We start from the raw sequence: 17,107 nt of genomic DNA, 5'->3' as shown, positions 1-17,107 counted from the left end.
TCATAAGATAGAGAGACAGGCAGGGAGGGATTTTTCATCTGCTGATTCACTTCCCAAATGGCTGCAATGGCTGCAATGGCTGCAATGGCTGGAGATGGGCCAGGCTGAAGCCAGAAGCTCCAACTGGGTCTCCCACATGGGTGCCAAAGCCATGGACTTTGGCCATCTTTTGCTGCCTCTCAGGCACATTCACAGATATTTCAATCAAAGTGGAGTATCCAGGACACAAGTTATTGCCTATAAAGGATGCCAGCATCAAAGACTGTGGCTTCACCCACTACACCACAATGTTGGCCCATGCATATATATCTTTATGAAGGCCCTTCAAAAGGTTCATGGAAAATGGAGTTAAAAGCTGACATTATTTTGGTGCAAAAATTAAGATTCTTTTAATTTTTTTTCATAACACACTCAATGGTTTTGAAACCTTCTTGTATGCATGGACTTAAAAATTTGTTACAGTAAAACAGACAATAATTTAATTCCACTTTTTTATGATGTTTTAAAGTACCCTTCTATATTTGCATATGGAAGTCTCAGAATGGAATGTAAGAATCTTTTAAGAGTAGTGTGTTCTGTGAAGTATGACTAGTACTCCCTAGAAAGAAGGGAATAATGCTTATATTTTTATGTTCTGCAATTTTTAATAGCTAATATGCACATTATTGCTAAAGATATATTTTCTAAAGGTAGAGACTGAGAAAGTGAGAGATAGATCTTCCATTACTGGTTCACTCCCCAAATGGCTACAATAACTAGGGTGGGCCAAGATGAGGCCAATGACCAGGAACCCCATCTGGATCTCCCACATAGTTGTTGGGTACCCAAGCACTTGGACCATCTTCCTCTGCCTTCCCAAGTGCATTACCAGGAAGCTAGATTATCAGGAAGCTGGAACAGAAGAGGAGCCAGGACTCATATCAGGCTTTTATGGGATGCTGGCACTCCAAGCAGCATCAGCTTAACCTACATAATCACAATACTGCCCCATGTATTATTTTTATAATTAAAAGGTCTAAAAGACTCTGATTTTCAAATAATAATTTGGAGTTACTGGAATAGAAAAAGGATATTATGTATCTAATCTGCATGTTAGATTCATTTCCTCCAGACATGAAGCAATGAAATTCTGGATGGCCATGCACATGAAACCTCAAGTGGAGACAGTTTCTGTGAGCTGATGTTGCAGCCCCTTGAGAAGCCACCTTCTGCCAGAACCCTGTCTTGACCATGAGTCCCTACATCACCCCTATTCAGCTTGAAAAAGTAAAAGCTGTCTTCACCTTAACCTCTGATGGCAGCTAGGGTTTCCATAAGCAGAGGGATGAAATGGGGGAGCTCAGGACTATAAGCAGACCAGACTTACTCCATCCTACAGCTCCTTGCCAGCACATATACGCTAAACACAACAGGAGTGTTAAGACATATAACTGTCTTCACACTGTGGACAGGACTCTTGCTTTCCTACATCCTCCTTTGTCCTTATCATTCTTGCCATCTTTTCCACTAGGGGCAATGTTTCTCATTTCTCCTTTTAGCCCCATAATCATAGTGCTCCTATACCTACCGTGTATAATTGACATGCCTCAAAGATCATTACAGGAGCATTTGACTGCTGTATGCCAAGCCATCATGCAAGAACACAAGATTGCACTTCTTCAATCAATCTGTTCCAGAGTATAGATACCTCATCCCATTTCCATGCTTCATATCAGCAGTAAGTAGCTGAAAAAAAAAACAGCACCCCATCTCCTTATCTATACTCAGAGTCAGGATTGATGGAACAAGGACATAAGCCTCAATCATTTTAGGTTCTTGTTACCCCTGCCTTCTTTCAAGAAACCAGTGCAGTCTCACATCCTGTATTGTTTCCCACCACACCTCCTGCATTCTTCAGGTTTGACCACCCACAAATGAACTTGAAAAACCTGTGTGGAAAAGTTCACCTCCACATACTGTTCTGCATCCCCACTCCTAGCCTACCTAAATTATAACAAGGCCCAGCTTCCTGGGGTCTTTGCTCTCTGCCATGTTTGGTCTGTATGCACACTGGTAGTTGGTAAACCTCTGCAACATTTTTTTTTTTTTTTAATAAATGTGGTCTGGTTGTCTCCTCTGTTTCAGCTCCCTTTTCCTTACAGCTTGTCCCAGCCCCAGTCATTGAAGTCACTTAGGGAGTGAACTAATGGATGAGAGACTTCTCCCTCTCTCTGTAAATCTGCTTTTAAAATGAAAATAAATATTTAAAAAAGAAGATAGTATATAAATAGTACCACATTGGTTGTGGTAAGTGTACCATGTTAATATGAGATGTTAGTAATAGTGAGAACTGGAGTGTGAGATATCTATAAACACTTTTGTCTTTGCAATTTTTTCTGTAAATCGGAAAAATCTTTTAAAATAACATTTATTTTGAAAAAAAAAAAACTTGGAAGTCTATATTATGGGAAATGGCCATAACTTGGCATTTAAAAGTTGAAAATTGAAGTGATGGGCTGGCGCCATGGCTCACTAGGCTAATCCTCCACCTGCGGCACCGGCACCCTGTGTTCTAGTCCCAGTTGGGGCTCCGGATTCTGTCCCGGTTGCTCCTCTTCCAGTCCAGCTCTCTGTTGAGCCCAGGAATGCAGTGGAGGATGGCCCAAGTGCTTGGGCCTTCCACCCGCATGGGAGACCAGGAGGAAACACCTGACTCCTGGCTTTGGATCGGCGCAGTGCACCGGCCATCGCGGCCATTTGGGGGGGTGAACCAATGGAAAAGGAAGACCTTTCTCTCTGTCTCTCTCTCTCACTGTCTAATTCTGGCTGTCAAGAAAAAAAGAAAATTGAAGTGATGAATTAATACAGAAAAATTGTTACCCTGGATCTAGAGCAAATTAATTGGTTATGCTTCCTTCGAATGATGAAATGAATGGGAGTATAGTCATAGTTGTTGGAAAAGTCATTTTGTTTTCAAAATTAATTTGATGAATAAGGTTTTTTTTAAAAAGATTTTTATTTATTTGTTTGAGAGAGTTACAGACAGTGAGAGAGAGAGACAAAGAGAAGGATCTTCCTTCTGTTGGTTCACTTCCCAAATGGCTGCAACAGCTGGAGCTAAACTGATCCAAAGCCAGGAGCCAAGAGCTTCTGGGCTTACCACACAAGTGAAGGGGCCCAAGGACTTGGGCCATCTTCTACTGCTTTCCCAGGCCAGAGCAGAGAGCTAGATTAGAAGAGCAATAGCCAGGAGTAGAACTGGCACCCATACAGGATGCCAGCACCACAAGCAGTGGATTATCTTACTGCACCATGGTGCCAGCCCCGATGAATAAGTTATTTAAAAAATTATGTGATGGTTATTTAAATCTCATAATCCAGAAATCACAGACTCATTGCAAGCTATGTGGTAAAAGAGTTTAAAAATGAAGGCCTTAGTGTGGGTGTTATGTTTTTTTTTTCAAAGATTTGTTTATTTATTTGAAAGTCCAAGTTACACAGAGAGAGGAGAGGCAGAGAGAGAGAGGTCTTCTGTCTGATGGTTTACTCCCCAAATGGCTGCAGCAGCTGGAGCTATACCAATCCAAAGCCAGGAGCCAGGAGCTTCTTCCTAGTCTCCCATGTGGGTGCAGGGGCCCAAGGACTTGGGCCATCTTCTACAGCTTTCCCAGGCCAGAGCAGAGAGCTGGGTTAGAAGAGTAGCAGCCAGGACTAGAACCAGCACCCATATGGGATGCCGGTACCACAAGCAGTGGATTATCTTACTGCACCATGGTGCCAGCCCAATGAATAAGTTATTTAAAAAATTAAGTGATGGTTATTTAAATCTTATAACCCAGAAATCACAAACTCATTGCAAGCTACATGGTGAAAAGAATTTAAAAATGGAAGAAAAAATGGTGTTATGTTGTAGTGAGTTAAGCTTCCACTTGGGATATCTTCATCCTATGATGGAGTACATGGAATCTTATCTTGTCACCACTCCAGTCTAGCTTCTTGTTGATGCTGAAGAATGAGAAGCAACATATGATGGTCCACGTCCTTAGATTCTATTCTGTCCAGCAATATGAGAGAACCTGGTTCCTGAGTCTGCATGGCCCAGTTTCATTTGGGAAGAAAACCAACAGATGGAAGATTGTCTATCTTTTTCTTTGTTCATTTTCCCTCTTTTGTTCACTTTTTCAAGTAAATGAATCAGAGAAAAAAAATTTTTTTGAATGAAGAGACTTAAAAGTGATCAAATGCTTGCTGTTTTCTTTAAGTGAACAAAATGGAGTGGACAGAAAGCAGATGTGATTTGTTAATGTAAATTCATTTAGCCAGCTCTGTGAGTGGTGATTTCTATGAGGAATTTTTTCTTTAAGATGGCATGATAGGAGCCAGGTCATGACATCTCATTCCTAGTCATCTTACAAATTAGATCCCTTTGCTCCTCACACAACATCAGAGGTGATTGTAGCCATTGTCTGAGTTCTTTGCAGGATTAGGATTGAGGAACAGAGCCTTACCATTGACTCAATATGATATGTGTTCATCTCTCTTCTTGCCTTTGCTTGAGACCAAATGTAAGAATTTCCCCCTTTGAATCAATTTGTATTCTCACCAGAGGAAGGCACCTTGGTATTACCTTTCTCTGTACTAGAGGAAGAATCTCTGGACCCTGTTACCAGTTGTTGGCACCCAGTTTAAGAACTGGTATCCCAGCAGACTCATAGAATGGCAGATGTCCTAAACAACACTCTGGCCTCAGAATCAGCCCTTAAGGCATTCGGATCTGGCTCAAGAGCCCATGAGAGTATTGTAGGCATGGAAAGCCAAGATACCATGGAAAAGAAAAAAAAAGAAGACCTAAATGAAAGATCTCTGTGAGTGAGATCCCAGTGGAAAGAACGGGGCCATCAAAGAAGGAGGTACCTTTCTCCAAAGGGAGGAGAGAACTTCCGCTTTGACTATGACCCTATCAGAATAAGATCAAAGTCAGCGAACTCTAAAGGCTTCCATAGTCCTGGCAACTCATGACTAGAGCCTAGGGAGATTACTGACACCATGAACAGGAGTGTCAAATTATTAAGTCAGCAACAGAAGTCACTGTGTACTTACATCCCATGTGAGATCTGTCCTTAATGTGTTGTCTAATGTGCAGTGATGCTATAACTAGTACTGAAACAGTATTTTTACACTTTGTGTTTCTGCGTGGGTACAAACTGATGAGATCTTTACTAATTATATACTGAATCGATCTTCTGTATATAAAGATACTTGGAAATGAAAAAAAAAAAAAAAACCTGGTGTTAAATTGGAAATGGCATAGAAAATTAATTAATTTTTAAAAAAAATATTATGTAGGATCTCTGTCTTTAATGTGCTGTACACTCTTATTTAATGCTATAACTAGTACTCCAACAGTATTTTTTTTCACTTTGTGTTGTTATATGGGGGCAAACTGTTGAAATCGTTACCTAATATATACTAAACTGATCTTGTGTATATAAAGAGAATTGAAAATGAATCATGATGTGATTGGAAGGGGAGAGGGAGCGGGAAAGGGGAGGGTTGTGGGTGGGAGGGAAGTTTTGGGAGGGGGAAGCCATTGTAACCCATAAGCTGTACTTTGGAAATTTATATTCATTAAATAAAAGTTTAATAAAAAAAAAACTGGTATCCTTGGTAGTATAGGGTACAGCCACTCTGGTATATTTTAATACCATTTTCTAGTTCTTCAGGATTCAAACACAGGTACTACTACACATGATAAGTAGCTTGTTACCCACTCTTCCAAATATACATCTCTCATTTTGATAGGATTTCATTTTGTCTATTAAGATCTATCAAGGATCAATTTTTCCTAAAATTTTCTTTTGATAATTTTCCTAGAACTTATAATACACATTTATAATTGATAAACTCACTTTCAACTAGCAGTTCACTATTTATTGGGCACTCAAATCATATTTCTATAATTTTCTTAAAGATTTGTTTATTTTACTTGAAAGAGTTACACAGAGAGAGAGATAGAAATCTTCCGTCCACTGATTCAAAATTCAGATGGTTGCAATATAGCTGGAGCTGTGCTGATTAGAAACCAGGAACCATGAGCTTCTTCTGGGTCTCACACACAGGTACAGGAGCCTAAGAGCTTGGGCCATCTCCCACTGCTTTCCCAGGCCATAGCAGAGAGCTGGATAGGAAATGGAGCTGCCAGGACATGAACCGGCACCCTTATGGGATGCCATTGCTGCAGGTGGTGGCTTTACCCACTACACCACAGCACCTCCCCCTTCTATAATTTTTTTTTTTTAATTCTATTTGAAAGAATTACAGAGAGGTGAGAGATAGAAAGATATCTTCTATCTGCTGGTTCCCTCCCCACATGGCTACAAAAGTTGAGGATGGGATAGGCTGAAGTCAGCAGATTCATCTGGTCTTCCATGGGAGTGACAGGGGCCCAAACAATCAGGCCACTTTTGTTGCTTTTCTCAGGCTATTATCAGGGACCTGGATTGGAAGTGGAGCAGTTGGGGCACAAATCAGCATCTGTATGGGATACTGCCATTGCATATGGTGACACCATGATGCCCACTCTTCTATAGTTTCTTTTATCTATGAGAAGCTACAATTATCCAGTTCATTTTCAATATTATTATTTTAAATAAACATTTATCCATTAGATCAGATGGAAATAAAGTAAATATTTCATTATACTGTCATTTAACACTTATCACACTCCTTTTTGTGACCTGGCATCTAAATCTTATCTCTTTTTCTCTGATGAATTCCTTTCTTATTTAATTTAAGAGACTTTGAGACAGAGGATTCCTGTTTGCTAATTTATTAAACAAATGTCCACAAATGCCATGGTAAGCGTCATGGCAAAAGCTGGTTGCTGAGAACTCAATAATGGTTTTCCATGTGAGTTTCATGAACCCAATCATCTGAGCCATCAGCACTGCTTCTCAGGGTCTGCACTAACAAGATTTTGGAGTCAGGAGCTATATCCATATCTAGGAATTGAACTCAGGTACTCCAATAAAGGATAGAAGCTATTTAACTATTGGGCTAAATACCCACCCTCAGTTTATATTTTAAATGTGAGACACAGATGAAAGTTTAATGACCCTCTGTGTATTTTGATAGCAGTATTTAAATAAACCAGGATAAGTATCCTCCCATTTGAGTTCAAGTTTAGCTTTCCAACAGTGACATTTTCAGAATACCAATTTATCTGGTTGCAAATCATGTAAAGGCTGATCAGAAAGTTATAGTGAAAAGGCCATCTTGATCTGCTGATTTTGGGGCTGTATATTTCAATAATCAGTGACAGGGATGGAAGGTATTGTCTTCTAACTGTATTTTATGCTGTTATACATGGAAATGTTTTCTTAATTTCATTTTTAAATAGTTTATTGTTAGTATATACAAATGCCTCTGATTTTTAAAATTTTATTGAAATAGTTATTACTGTATACTATTCATTCATTATAGGGGATAATGTAATATTTGAACACCATAGAAAAGCTAGACAACTAATATTTCCATTTCCTCCTCATGTTTTGAGCCTAACAGCTCCTATCCTCCAGTTGTTTATACAGTACTTAATTTGTACACAGTTGTCATCTAACTATACTATGGAACAGCAGAAGTTACTCCTGCCTCACTGTATTTTGCTTCCTGTTATCCATTCCCCCTCTCTCCCTAGCCTCCACACTTCTCAGTCTTTAATAATCATAATTCTATATTCATATCAATTTTTTTCACTTCTATATATGACAAGGAAAGTGGGACATTGTCTTTCTGTGTCTGGCTTATTTCAATTAATTTAATGATCTCTTTTTATACATTTTGCAGGATGTAACAATGTTGTATTTTTTTTGTGTCTAAATGATGTTCCCTTGTCCACTTTTTCATTGATAGACAGCTAGATTGGTTATAGTTCATGGCTGCTATGAGCTGTGTTATAGTGACTATAGGAGAATTGCTGTCTCTTTGATATGAAAGTTTCATTTTCTTCTGATATATAGCCAGGAGTAAGATAACTGTCATACAATAGATCAATTATTATCTTTTTTGAAGAATGACCATACTGTTCTCCATAACACCTGAACTAAGTTGCATTTTCACCCACAGTGTCTGAGAGTTATCTTTTCCCATATTTTCACAAGCATTTGTTCTTTTTTATCTTTTTGGTATAAGATGACATAATATTGTGGGTTTTTTTCTTATCAGTTTATTAACTTATTAAAAATTTATTTGCTTATTTGAATGGCAGAGTTACAGAGAGAGAAGAAAATACAGAGTTCTTTCATCTATTGGCTCATTCCCTGAAGATTCACAACAGCTTGGGCATGACCAGACTGAAGTTAGGGACTTCAGCTAAGTCTTGAACATAAGAGGCAGGGGTCCAAGACCTTGGGCCATCTTCTGCTACTTCCCAAGTGCATTAGCAGGGAGCTCAATTGGAAGTGGAGTTGCCTGGACACAAACTGGCACTCACATGGAGTGCTGGCACCACAGGTGGCAGCTTAGCCCACTGTACCACAATTCCAAATTCTCTTTATCAATTTAAATTCCTCAAAAAAAGTCACTATATTGGCATCCATGTCATTTTCTTTTTATTATTATCATTCAATTTAATGAGTCTTATTTTTATTTCAACTATTCCTTTCAAATTGCTCTTCCCAAGATCATTAGTGATTACCATATTGGTTAAATGGAGTTTATGCTTTAAATTTCGCATTTATTGAGTGCGTGGACCAGTGAATGGGAGGACCTCTGTCTGTCTCTGCCTCTGCCTCCCTGTGACTCTACATTTCAAATAAATGAGTGGATCCTTAAAAATAAAGCAAAATAAAATAAAAAAAATTAAATGCTGCTTTTGGTAGTATGGGCCTTTTGGTGATATTAATTTTTTCAATTTGTTAATAGGAAATATTTAATTTATTGATAGGGAATATTTTCCTTTCAAGCATTTTCTTCTATTTGTAATTTTCATTGTAGACTTTTTTCACTTTCTTGATTTATTCCAAGACAATAAAAGTTTTTTTTAGCTATTCTGAATGGTACTGACATGATAAGTTCTTTATCAGCCATGCGATTTTTGTGTGTTGATTTTATATTTTGGATCTTTACTAAACTCTCTAAGGAGTTTTAATAGTCTTTTACTGAGGTCTTTTGGTTTCCTTATATATAGGATTATGTAATCTGCAGGTAGGGGTAATTTGACTTTCTCCTTTCTAATTTGTATCCCTTTGATTTCTTCTTGCATTGTTGCTCTGTTCAAAACTTTTAGAACTGTTTTGAATAGCATGGTAAGAATGAGTAACTTTGGTCCCAGATCTTATTGAAAATGCTTCCAACATTTTTCATTCAGTATGATGCTGGTTGAAGATTTATCATATATTGTCTTGAATGTGTTAAGAAATGTTCTTTTTATACCCAGTTTGCTTAAGGTTTTTATAATGAAAGCATATTGTATTTTATCAAGTGCTTTCTCTGCATCAATTGGGATCATCATGTGGTTTTTACTCAGTGTATTTGATGTGTTACATTTATTGATTTGCTTATGTTGAATCATTCCTGCATACCAGGCATACATCCCTCTTGGTCCATGTGAATAATTTTTCTAATGTTTTGTTAAATTCCACTAGTTAGTCTTTAGGTGAAGATTTTTGCGTATATATTCATCAGTGGTATTATTCTGTAATTCTCTTTCTTTGTTGTATATATTTTTTCTGGTTTAGGAATTAAGGTGATGCTGGCCTAATAGAAGGAGTTTGAGAGGATTCCCTCCCTTTCAACAATTTTGAATAGCTGAAGAAGAATTGGAATTAGTTCTTCTTTAAAACTCTGGTAGAATTAATAGTGAAGCAGTCTGGTTTGGGGCTTTTCTTTGTTTGGAAGGTCTTTATTATTGCTTCAATCTGTCTTGTTTTTTGGTTTGCTTAGGTTTTCTATGTGTCTTCATGACTCAAATTTGGTATATTGTATGTGTCCATGAATCTTGATGACTTTTAGGTTTTCCATTTTGTTAGCCATCACATCAAATGCTCACAGTCTATTTTGCAGTGGCAATCTGAGTTTTGGGTACACCACTTCCAAACCAGTTTCATGCTAACATCCCTGGGAAACAGTGGATGATGTCTCAAATTCCTTAGTTCCTGTCACCAAATTATTCTGTCACCTAAGTGGAGGCCTTGAGAGCCTGGTCCACTCACAACTGTTGCAGACATTTAGAGAGTGAACAAGCAGTTGGAGATCTCTCTCCCTCTCTCTCCCTCTCTCTTTCTCTTTCTGTGTGTGTATCTCTCTACCTTTTTAAAAATCAATTTAAAAATACAGGCATATGATGTATGCTTGTATTCCCATTGGAAAAATTGTTTGCTGGCAAAATCAATGAGGTGCCCATGTATATCCTAGAAGTGTTCCTTCAAAGTGAAGGCAGAGACTGAGGGACTTTTGGTTAAAGTTTTGAACAAAATACAGTTTCCACACTTGTAATAGTGAGACACATCATTTATCTATTGAGGCATCAGATATATTGATATTAGATATATGGTACAGTGGACATAATGGGTGGCACATAGGATTAAGATTTAGTCATCTAACTTGAGATGATATTTATTTTTTCCAGATTTAATAGATAAAATTGGGCTGCCAATAGGGGCAGCGTGGTGGTGCAGGGGGTTAATGCCCTGGCCTAAAGTGCCTGCATCCTATATGGGCTCCGGTTCACGACCCGGCTGCTCTGCTTCATGTCCAGCTCTCTGCTATGGCCTGGGAAAGCAGTAGAAGATGGCCCAAGTCCTTGGGCCCCTGTATCCATGTGGGAGACCTGGAAGAAGCTCCTGGCTTCTGGCCTTGGATCGGTGCAACTCCGGCCGTTGTGGCTGTCTGAGGAGTGAACCATCAGATGGAAGACCTCTCTCTAAGTCTGAGGTAAAAAATTTTAATGCATGAAGACCTTGAGTTGGTGTTTTTTTTTGTGTGTGTGTATAGGGCCATCTTAATAATTTTAGTTTGTGATCTATGAATTTTTATTTTCTGTAGCCAAGTAACTTACAAACTTTATTACTCAAAATGTTAGACCATCACTGCCAGCTGTGGGATTTTTTGAGTACATCTGACTTGAAAATTTAGGCAGTACTATAGTTAAAGTGAGATGCAGCATGTAAATTATTTATTTTTCTTCTGATACATGTTTTGAAACTTTTTTTAAAATTTCTGTTGAATATAGTGCTTAAATTTAGTGGGATCCCTGGATAAGACAGTTATTTGAGCCTCATTACTGATTGCACCTCTGAAACTTCATGAATAAGTGCATAATAAAACCTGTTAAAGTTGATGTATATCTTATGGTGTAGGATACAAGAATCAATATCTTTTAAAAATAAATTTAAAAGTTTCATTTGTATCAAGCTATGTACTTTTCAGAAATGCATTCATATAAGCAACCACAATTTATACATCTCATATTTTCTTTCTCTAAGTTTTAGGAAATATTTATTGAGGCTTGTGCTGTAGTCTAGCAAATAAAGACTCCACCTGCAGTGCCAGCATCCCATATCGGCATTGGTTTATATCCCAATTGCTCCACTCACTTCTCATCCAGCTCCCTGATAATATGCCTGGGGAAACTCCAGGAGATGCCACAAGTCTTTGGGCTCTTGCATCCATGTTGGAGACCCAGAAGAATCTCCTGGATCCTGGCTTCTTATTGACCTCTGCCATTGCTACCATTTGGGGAGTGGAGTAGCAGATGGATGATTTCTATATGTCCTTCTCTGAAATTCTGCCTTTCAAATAAATAAATAAATCTTTAGAAATATTTATTAATTTGACAGGCATAGTTACACAGAGGTCTTCCATTCATTGATTCATTGATCAAAATGACTGCTATGGCTAGGAGTGGGCCAGGCTGAAGCCAGGAGGTTCATCTTGGTCTCCCATGTGGGTGGCAGAGGCCCACACACTTGGGCCATCTTTTGCTGCTTTCCCAGGTTCAATATCAGGTAGCTCGATCACAAGTTGAGTGACTAGGACACAAACTGGCACATGTATGATATGTCAGAATTGTAGACAGCAGCTTAATCCACAGTGCTACAGTGCTAGCCTCATCTACATTTTTGTTATATCTTTCCTTTAATCTTTTGCTTTTTTTCTCTTTCTCTCGTTTAGGTCTTTAGATACTAAAGCCATAGTTTACTTCTTTATTTAAAGATTTGTTTTTTGAAAGGCAGAGTTACACAGAGAGAGCGAGAGGCAGAGAAAGATAAAAATGTCTTCCATCTGCTGATTCACTTCCCAGAGGGCTACAAATGCCATGGCTGGGCCAGTATGAAGCCAGTAATCAGGATCTTTATTTGGATTTCCCTTATAGATTTAGAGCCTCGAGTTTTTGGGCTACCCTCCACCATTTCCCCAGGTGTACCAGCAGGGACCTGGATAAGAAATGGAGGAGTCAGAACTCAAACTGGTACCCATATGGATGCCAGCCCCACAGGCAGTGGCTTAACTGACTGCACCACAATGCTAGCCCCATAAATTTGTAATTTTTTTGTTTCTCTGAAAACTTGTGTGGATCATGTACATGGCAGCAGATAATGCAGGCAGAGGTAGATGTTGTTTAGTTTGCCAAGGTCACCATAACAAATTACTGAACATTGGATTGTTTAAATAAAGACATTTATTTTCACATAGTTCTGTAAGTTGAAAGTCCAAGATCAAAGTGTCAGTAGGTTTGCTTTCTCCTGACAACTCTCTGGCATCCAGTCAGATATCATCTTGCTGTGCCATCTCATATTTCCTTTGTTCATGTCCATCTCTTGTTTCTCTTCTTATAAGGTCATAAGTCTGGGTTATAGTCTCACACATTTGATTTTTTTACTTTAATTGTGCCATTAAAGGCACCATCTCCAGATAGAGTCACACTGCAGGTTCGAGATTGGAAGATAGAAACTTTGGAGAGACACAATTCAGTGCATCACAATGGAAAGCACCCAGACGTCTGCCTCATGGGCAGCCAACTCTAAGTAGGACTTACCGTGTAAAGTGAGTCTTAGGATTCCTTTTGTTATTATTTTAATACTGTCTTACCAACCTGGGTGCATGCATGTACCCAACAAATTATCTGTGTACACCTAGAATTTAGATTACTGATAGTAGTGTACATGTAAAATCAATACAGCAGTCCATAAGATAGAATATTTTGAAACTAAAACTGATGAGTAGAAAAATAACAAAGTCTGAGCTCCATTACGATATATGATATCTACTATTCATATTTTTTAAATAAATTACTATGAGGAATATAACAAAAATATTCACACCTTACAGATCCATTTACGTGCAGGTTAATCAGATAGTATTGAAATTAAAACAAAAGGAATCTTAAGACTCTCTTTACACAGTAAGTGTAATATTCCAAATTAATTTCCTCATACAATGTGACTTCTTTTCTGCATGATACATTCTATACTTATTTGTGAATATGGCTATTAATTCATAAGGAAATGTATGAGTGTGTCTACTGACCTAATATGCTAAATCAGGAAATAGACCTTTTCTGCATGTGGGGAAAGGTGCCATTCAATGTTATCCTCTGTTTTTAAAAAATATGTTAATGAATCAAATAATTAGAAAATAAAACATGATGAAACAATGCTGGTTGGTACATTATTGTGTATTTCCATTAGTGATGAGTAGCTCAAGATTGACCTCAATTTTTACTCCTTGAGGGATCCTGAATTAATTTCTCTGTGGTCATCACTCTCTTTATATCATAGGGGCTATATTTTTCATTCTTCAATAAGTACTAATCAGGTACTAGAGCTCTTCTCTCTGACTCAGTGCTTGAAATTATAAATGCCAGCCATTACTCAGAAGGTATAACTAAGATGACCCAGGGAGAGAAAGTGAGTTGTAAAAGGCCAATCAACAACAACTTAGAGTAGCCTTCCTACTTTCTCTCTTCTCAGGAATCCCCACAGAATCTTCATCTCCAATTCCAAAATGAGCAACTTTTGCTGGTAGAGGTATGTGGCTATCACTATAGAGCAATAACTCCTAGAAAGGACAAGGGAATCCACTATACCACTGTAGTTCTTTTATGCCTGCAACTTGATTTTCTGTTAAAATTGTATGATGCTGGGAACTAAGAAATAATTTGCTTCTATGTTTGAGGTGAAATTACTTAAGATTGAAGCTAAAGACTGAGGTCCTGGCATTGGCACTGTGACATAATGGATTAAGCATCTGCCTGCAGTGCCAGCAGCCCATATGGACACCGGTTCATGTCCCAGCTGCTCCTCTTCTGATCTAGATCTCTAGTATGGCCTGGGAAAGCAGTAGAAGATAGCCCAAGTGCTTGAGCCCATTCACCAGTGTGGGAGACCCAGGGGAAACTCCTGGTTCCTGGCTTCAGATCAGCCCAGCTCTGGCCATTGTGGCTATTTGGAGAGTGAAGCAGTAGTTGGAAGACCTCTCTGTCTGCCTCTCTCTTTCTATAACTCTGCCTCTTAAGTAAATAAATCTTTTTAAAAAAATTCTGTAAATATAAAAAAAAAAGACTGACCTCCCTCAATTTGCATAATAAAGTCACTGAAAGGCAATTACCAGATTAGAGATGATACAAGAATTTAAACAGCACAATTAATACATTTTACATAGAAAACTGACCAATAGCTGTGAACCAAGAGTCAATGGTCTATGCTACTACCACTCAAATCCCCAATAAGTTGATCATAATTTCATGCCCATTCTCATCTAGACAGGAAAATGAGTAAAAGCAGGAACTCCATGACATCCTGTCTTTGCCTAGTTTGTGGGAGAAACCACAAATTAAGTGCAATTCTTAAAAAAAAAAAAAAGTTTTGTTAAATATACACAGATGACTAGATGAAGTGATGAATAGATCAAGTTCAGTAACTTTTGGATATAGAATTACCAGGTACTGCAATTTTAAATATTCACAAACATTTCAGAAGACACTCACTTTGTTTTCTAACCATATTAATCCATTTAAAGCATTAGAATAACTTTCTCACTGTGAAAAACAGTCCATTGATGGCAAACATTTATTTTAGTAGGTAAGATCAAGCACCATTTTAAAGGATTGAAAGTTAGTTTTTCAGGAATATTAGTTTCTTTTGTGAATGTATTATGTTAAAAAGAGTTCTTGGGTTTTTTTCCCTAAACATCTGTAAGAAAGGCTCTGGAACCACAATTTAATTATAAGCATCACAAAATAAATTTCATGACAATTTCTAAAAATCATTTCCACATTTGAATTTCTCCAATTATGATTCTTTCAAATATAAATCTGTCAAACTAAGAATTAATATGGAATTGGAGTATTATATGAATATCTCATGTGGTTAGACAAGTTCTGATGTACAACCTCTGTATCCTAGGAGGCTCATTGTCCAGTAAATATATGGATCATCCTTATTGCTTTCTAATGGAAGTCTGCATTGTTTTATGGGAAATGTAGCCTCATCTGCCCATGATGTCGGGAGGACAGAACCATGCAAAGTCTCCTCTGTTTTCCTTCTCAGAATGTGCCATTCCAACCACTACCATCATCTTCATAGAATTGAATTCCTGGTGCTGGGCTTTCCTCATATTACTCAAGAACAGTATGGGTGGTTTCTGTGTCTGTGAATGTCAGTGTGGGGGTAGAGGGAACCTTGGAGAGCAGTACAGGTGCCTGTCTCTTGCTGGCATAGGTGACAGTCATGGATCTGAGGTATCAGAATCTGTTATTCAGATGCACCCTAAAGATCTTGGCTGTTCCAGGAAGACACCAGTGGAAGATCCTCAGTTCTAGAGCTGGAGAAAGGATGAATTAGGTTGGGTTTTCAAGAATTTTTTTGTCAAATGATGTACTGACACAAGACCAGTGTGACTACAGGTGTACAGAAGGTAGTTCCAAAAGTCTTATAGACAGTCTGTCTAATCCAAGATAGCCACAGAATGGAAGTGCGTTTTCAGACCCTTTTAGCTAAAAGGTGTATGTGGTGAATGTAGGTTGCACCTCTGTCACTGTTTACCCATCTGTAAGATAAGTATATTAGTAGTACTAGTGAAATGTCCCCACATTTCCTGAGAAATCATTGTGAGATATGTGCAAGCTGACTTACACTCTGTGGCAGTTGCATTTGTGGGGTTTCATGGTATATCTTCCCCAAATGAACTTTCTGGTTTCCTACAATGTGTAGACTGACCAGCACTGATTTGACATTATAGATTTTTATACAACACCTAGTTTCCAGGAACATGTAAGTTTGGGTACTGAGTGACAGTTCCATTTTCTTTGGAAGTGAATAAGTTTTATAATACCTGAAGAAGGGAGCTCCAGGAATAAGAATCATTTCTAACAGAATAACACTCGATGCTTTCTGAGACAATACCTTACTGCTTCAGAGCAGAGAAAAAAGTCACTGAAATTCAAAGATCGTAGATTTGCACTGTCCAAGCAGTTCTTGATCATACTGACCAGAATGAACAAGGTTTAGCTGATATTACCTTACCTCATCCATAAGTTATGACAACCCAGGGGGCCAGCACCGTGGCTCACTTGGTTAATCCTCCACCTGCAGTGCCGGCATCTCATATGGGTGCCAGATTCTAGTCCTGGTTGCTCCTCTTCCAGTCCAGCTCTCTGCCGTGGCCCAGGAGGGCAGTGGAGAATGGTCCAAGTGGTTGGGCACCTGCACCTGCATGGGAGACCAGGATAAAACACCTGGCTCCTGGCTTCGGATCAGCGCAGTGCTGGCTGTGGTGGCCATTTGGGGAGTGAACCAAAGGAAGGAAGACCTTTCTGTCTTTCTCTCACTAACTCTGTCAAAAAGAAAAAGAAAGAAAGAAAGCCCAGGTGATATTGGAAGCTCTGGACCAGCCTTAAAAAAAAAAAATAAAGGTTGTGAATGGAATGGATTAGAAATAAAGGCAAGGGCCTAGTGAGTGTTGCTTATTTAAGTGGTCTTGAGGGTGTGGCCTGGGGTGGAGAGATAAACTGTCATGTCTGAGAGTGACTGTCTACATTGCTTACTACCACATTCCCATTACTTCATTCTGCTCTCATGATTTCCAGAAATGGAGGTCTGTGAAACCTAGTCTGCCATACACTTGGTAT

At 38.5% G+C, this 17,107-nt stretch overlaps 1 protein-coding gene across 2 annotated transcripts in view; it reads left to right on the top strand.

Moving 5' to 3' along the window:
* The window catches only part of LOC133755407 (zinc finger protein 260-like), a 40,597-nt gene that overhangs the window by 13,149 nt on the left and 10,341 nt on the right, over positions 1 to 17,107 (top strand). Inside the window, exon 3 of one of the 2 annotated variants that reach the window (XM_062185513.1) lies at positions 10,607 to 10,911. The exons of the other annotated variant lie outside the window; for it this stretch is intronic. Coding sequence (XP_062041497.1) covers positions 10,886 to 10,911 — 26 coding nt within the window. The 5' untranslated portion in view covers positions 10,607 to 10,885. The remainder of the gene's footprint in view (positions 1 to 10,606; positions 10,912 to 17,107) is intronic. 2 annotated transcript variants of the gene reach the window in all.

Source organism: Lepus europaeus, unplaced genomic scaffold (assembly GCF_033115175.1).
Source record: "Lepus europaeus isolate LE1 unplaced genomic scaffold, mLepTim1.pri SCAFFOLD_44, whole genome shotgun sequence".
Lineage (NCBI taxonomy): Eukaryota > Metazoa > Chordata > Mammalia > Lagomorpha > Leporidae > Lepus > Lepus europaeus.
Note: the sequence above shows the minus strand (reverse complement) of the source record. Positions and strands in the feature narration are given on the sequence as shown.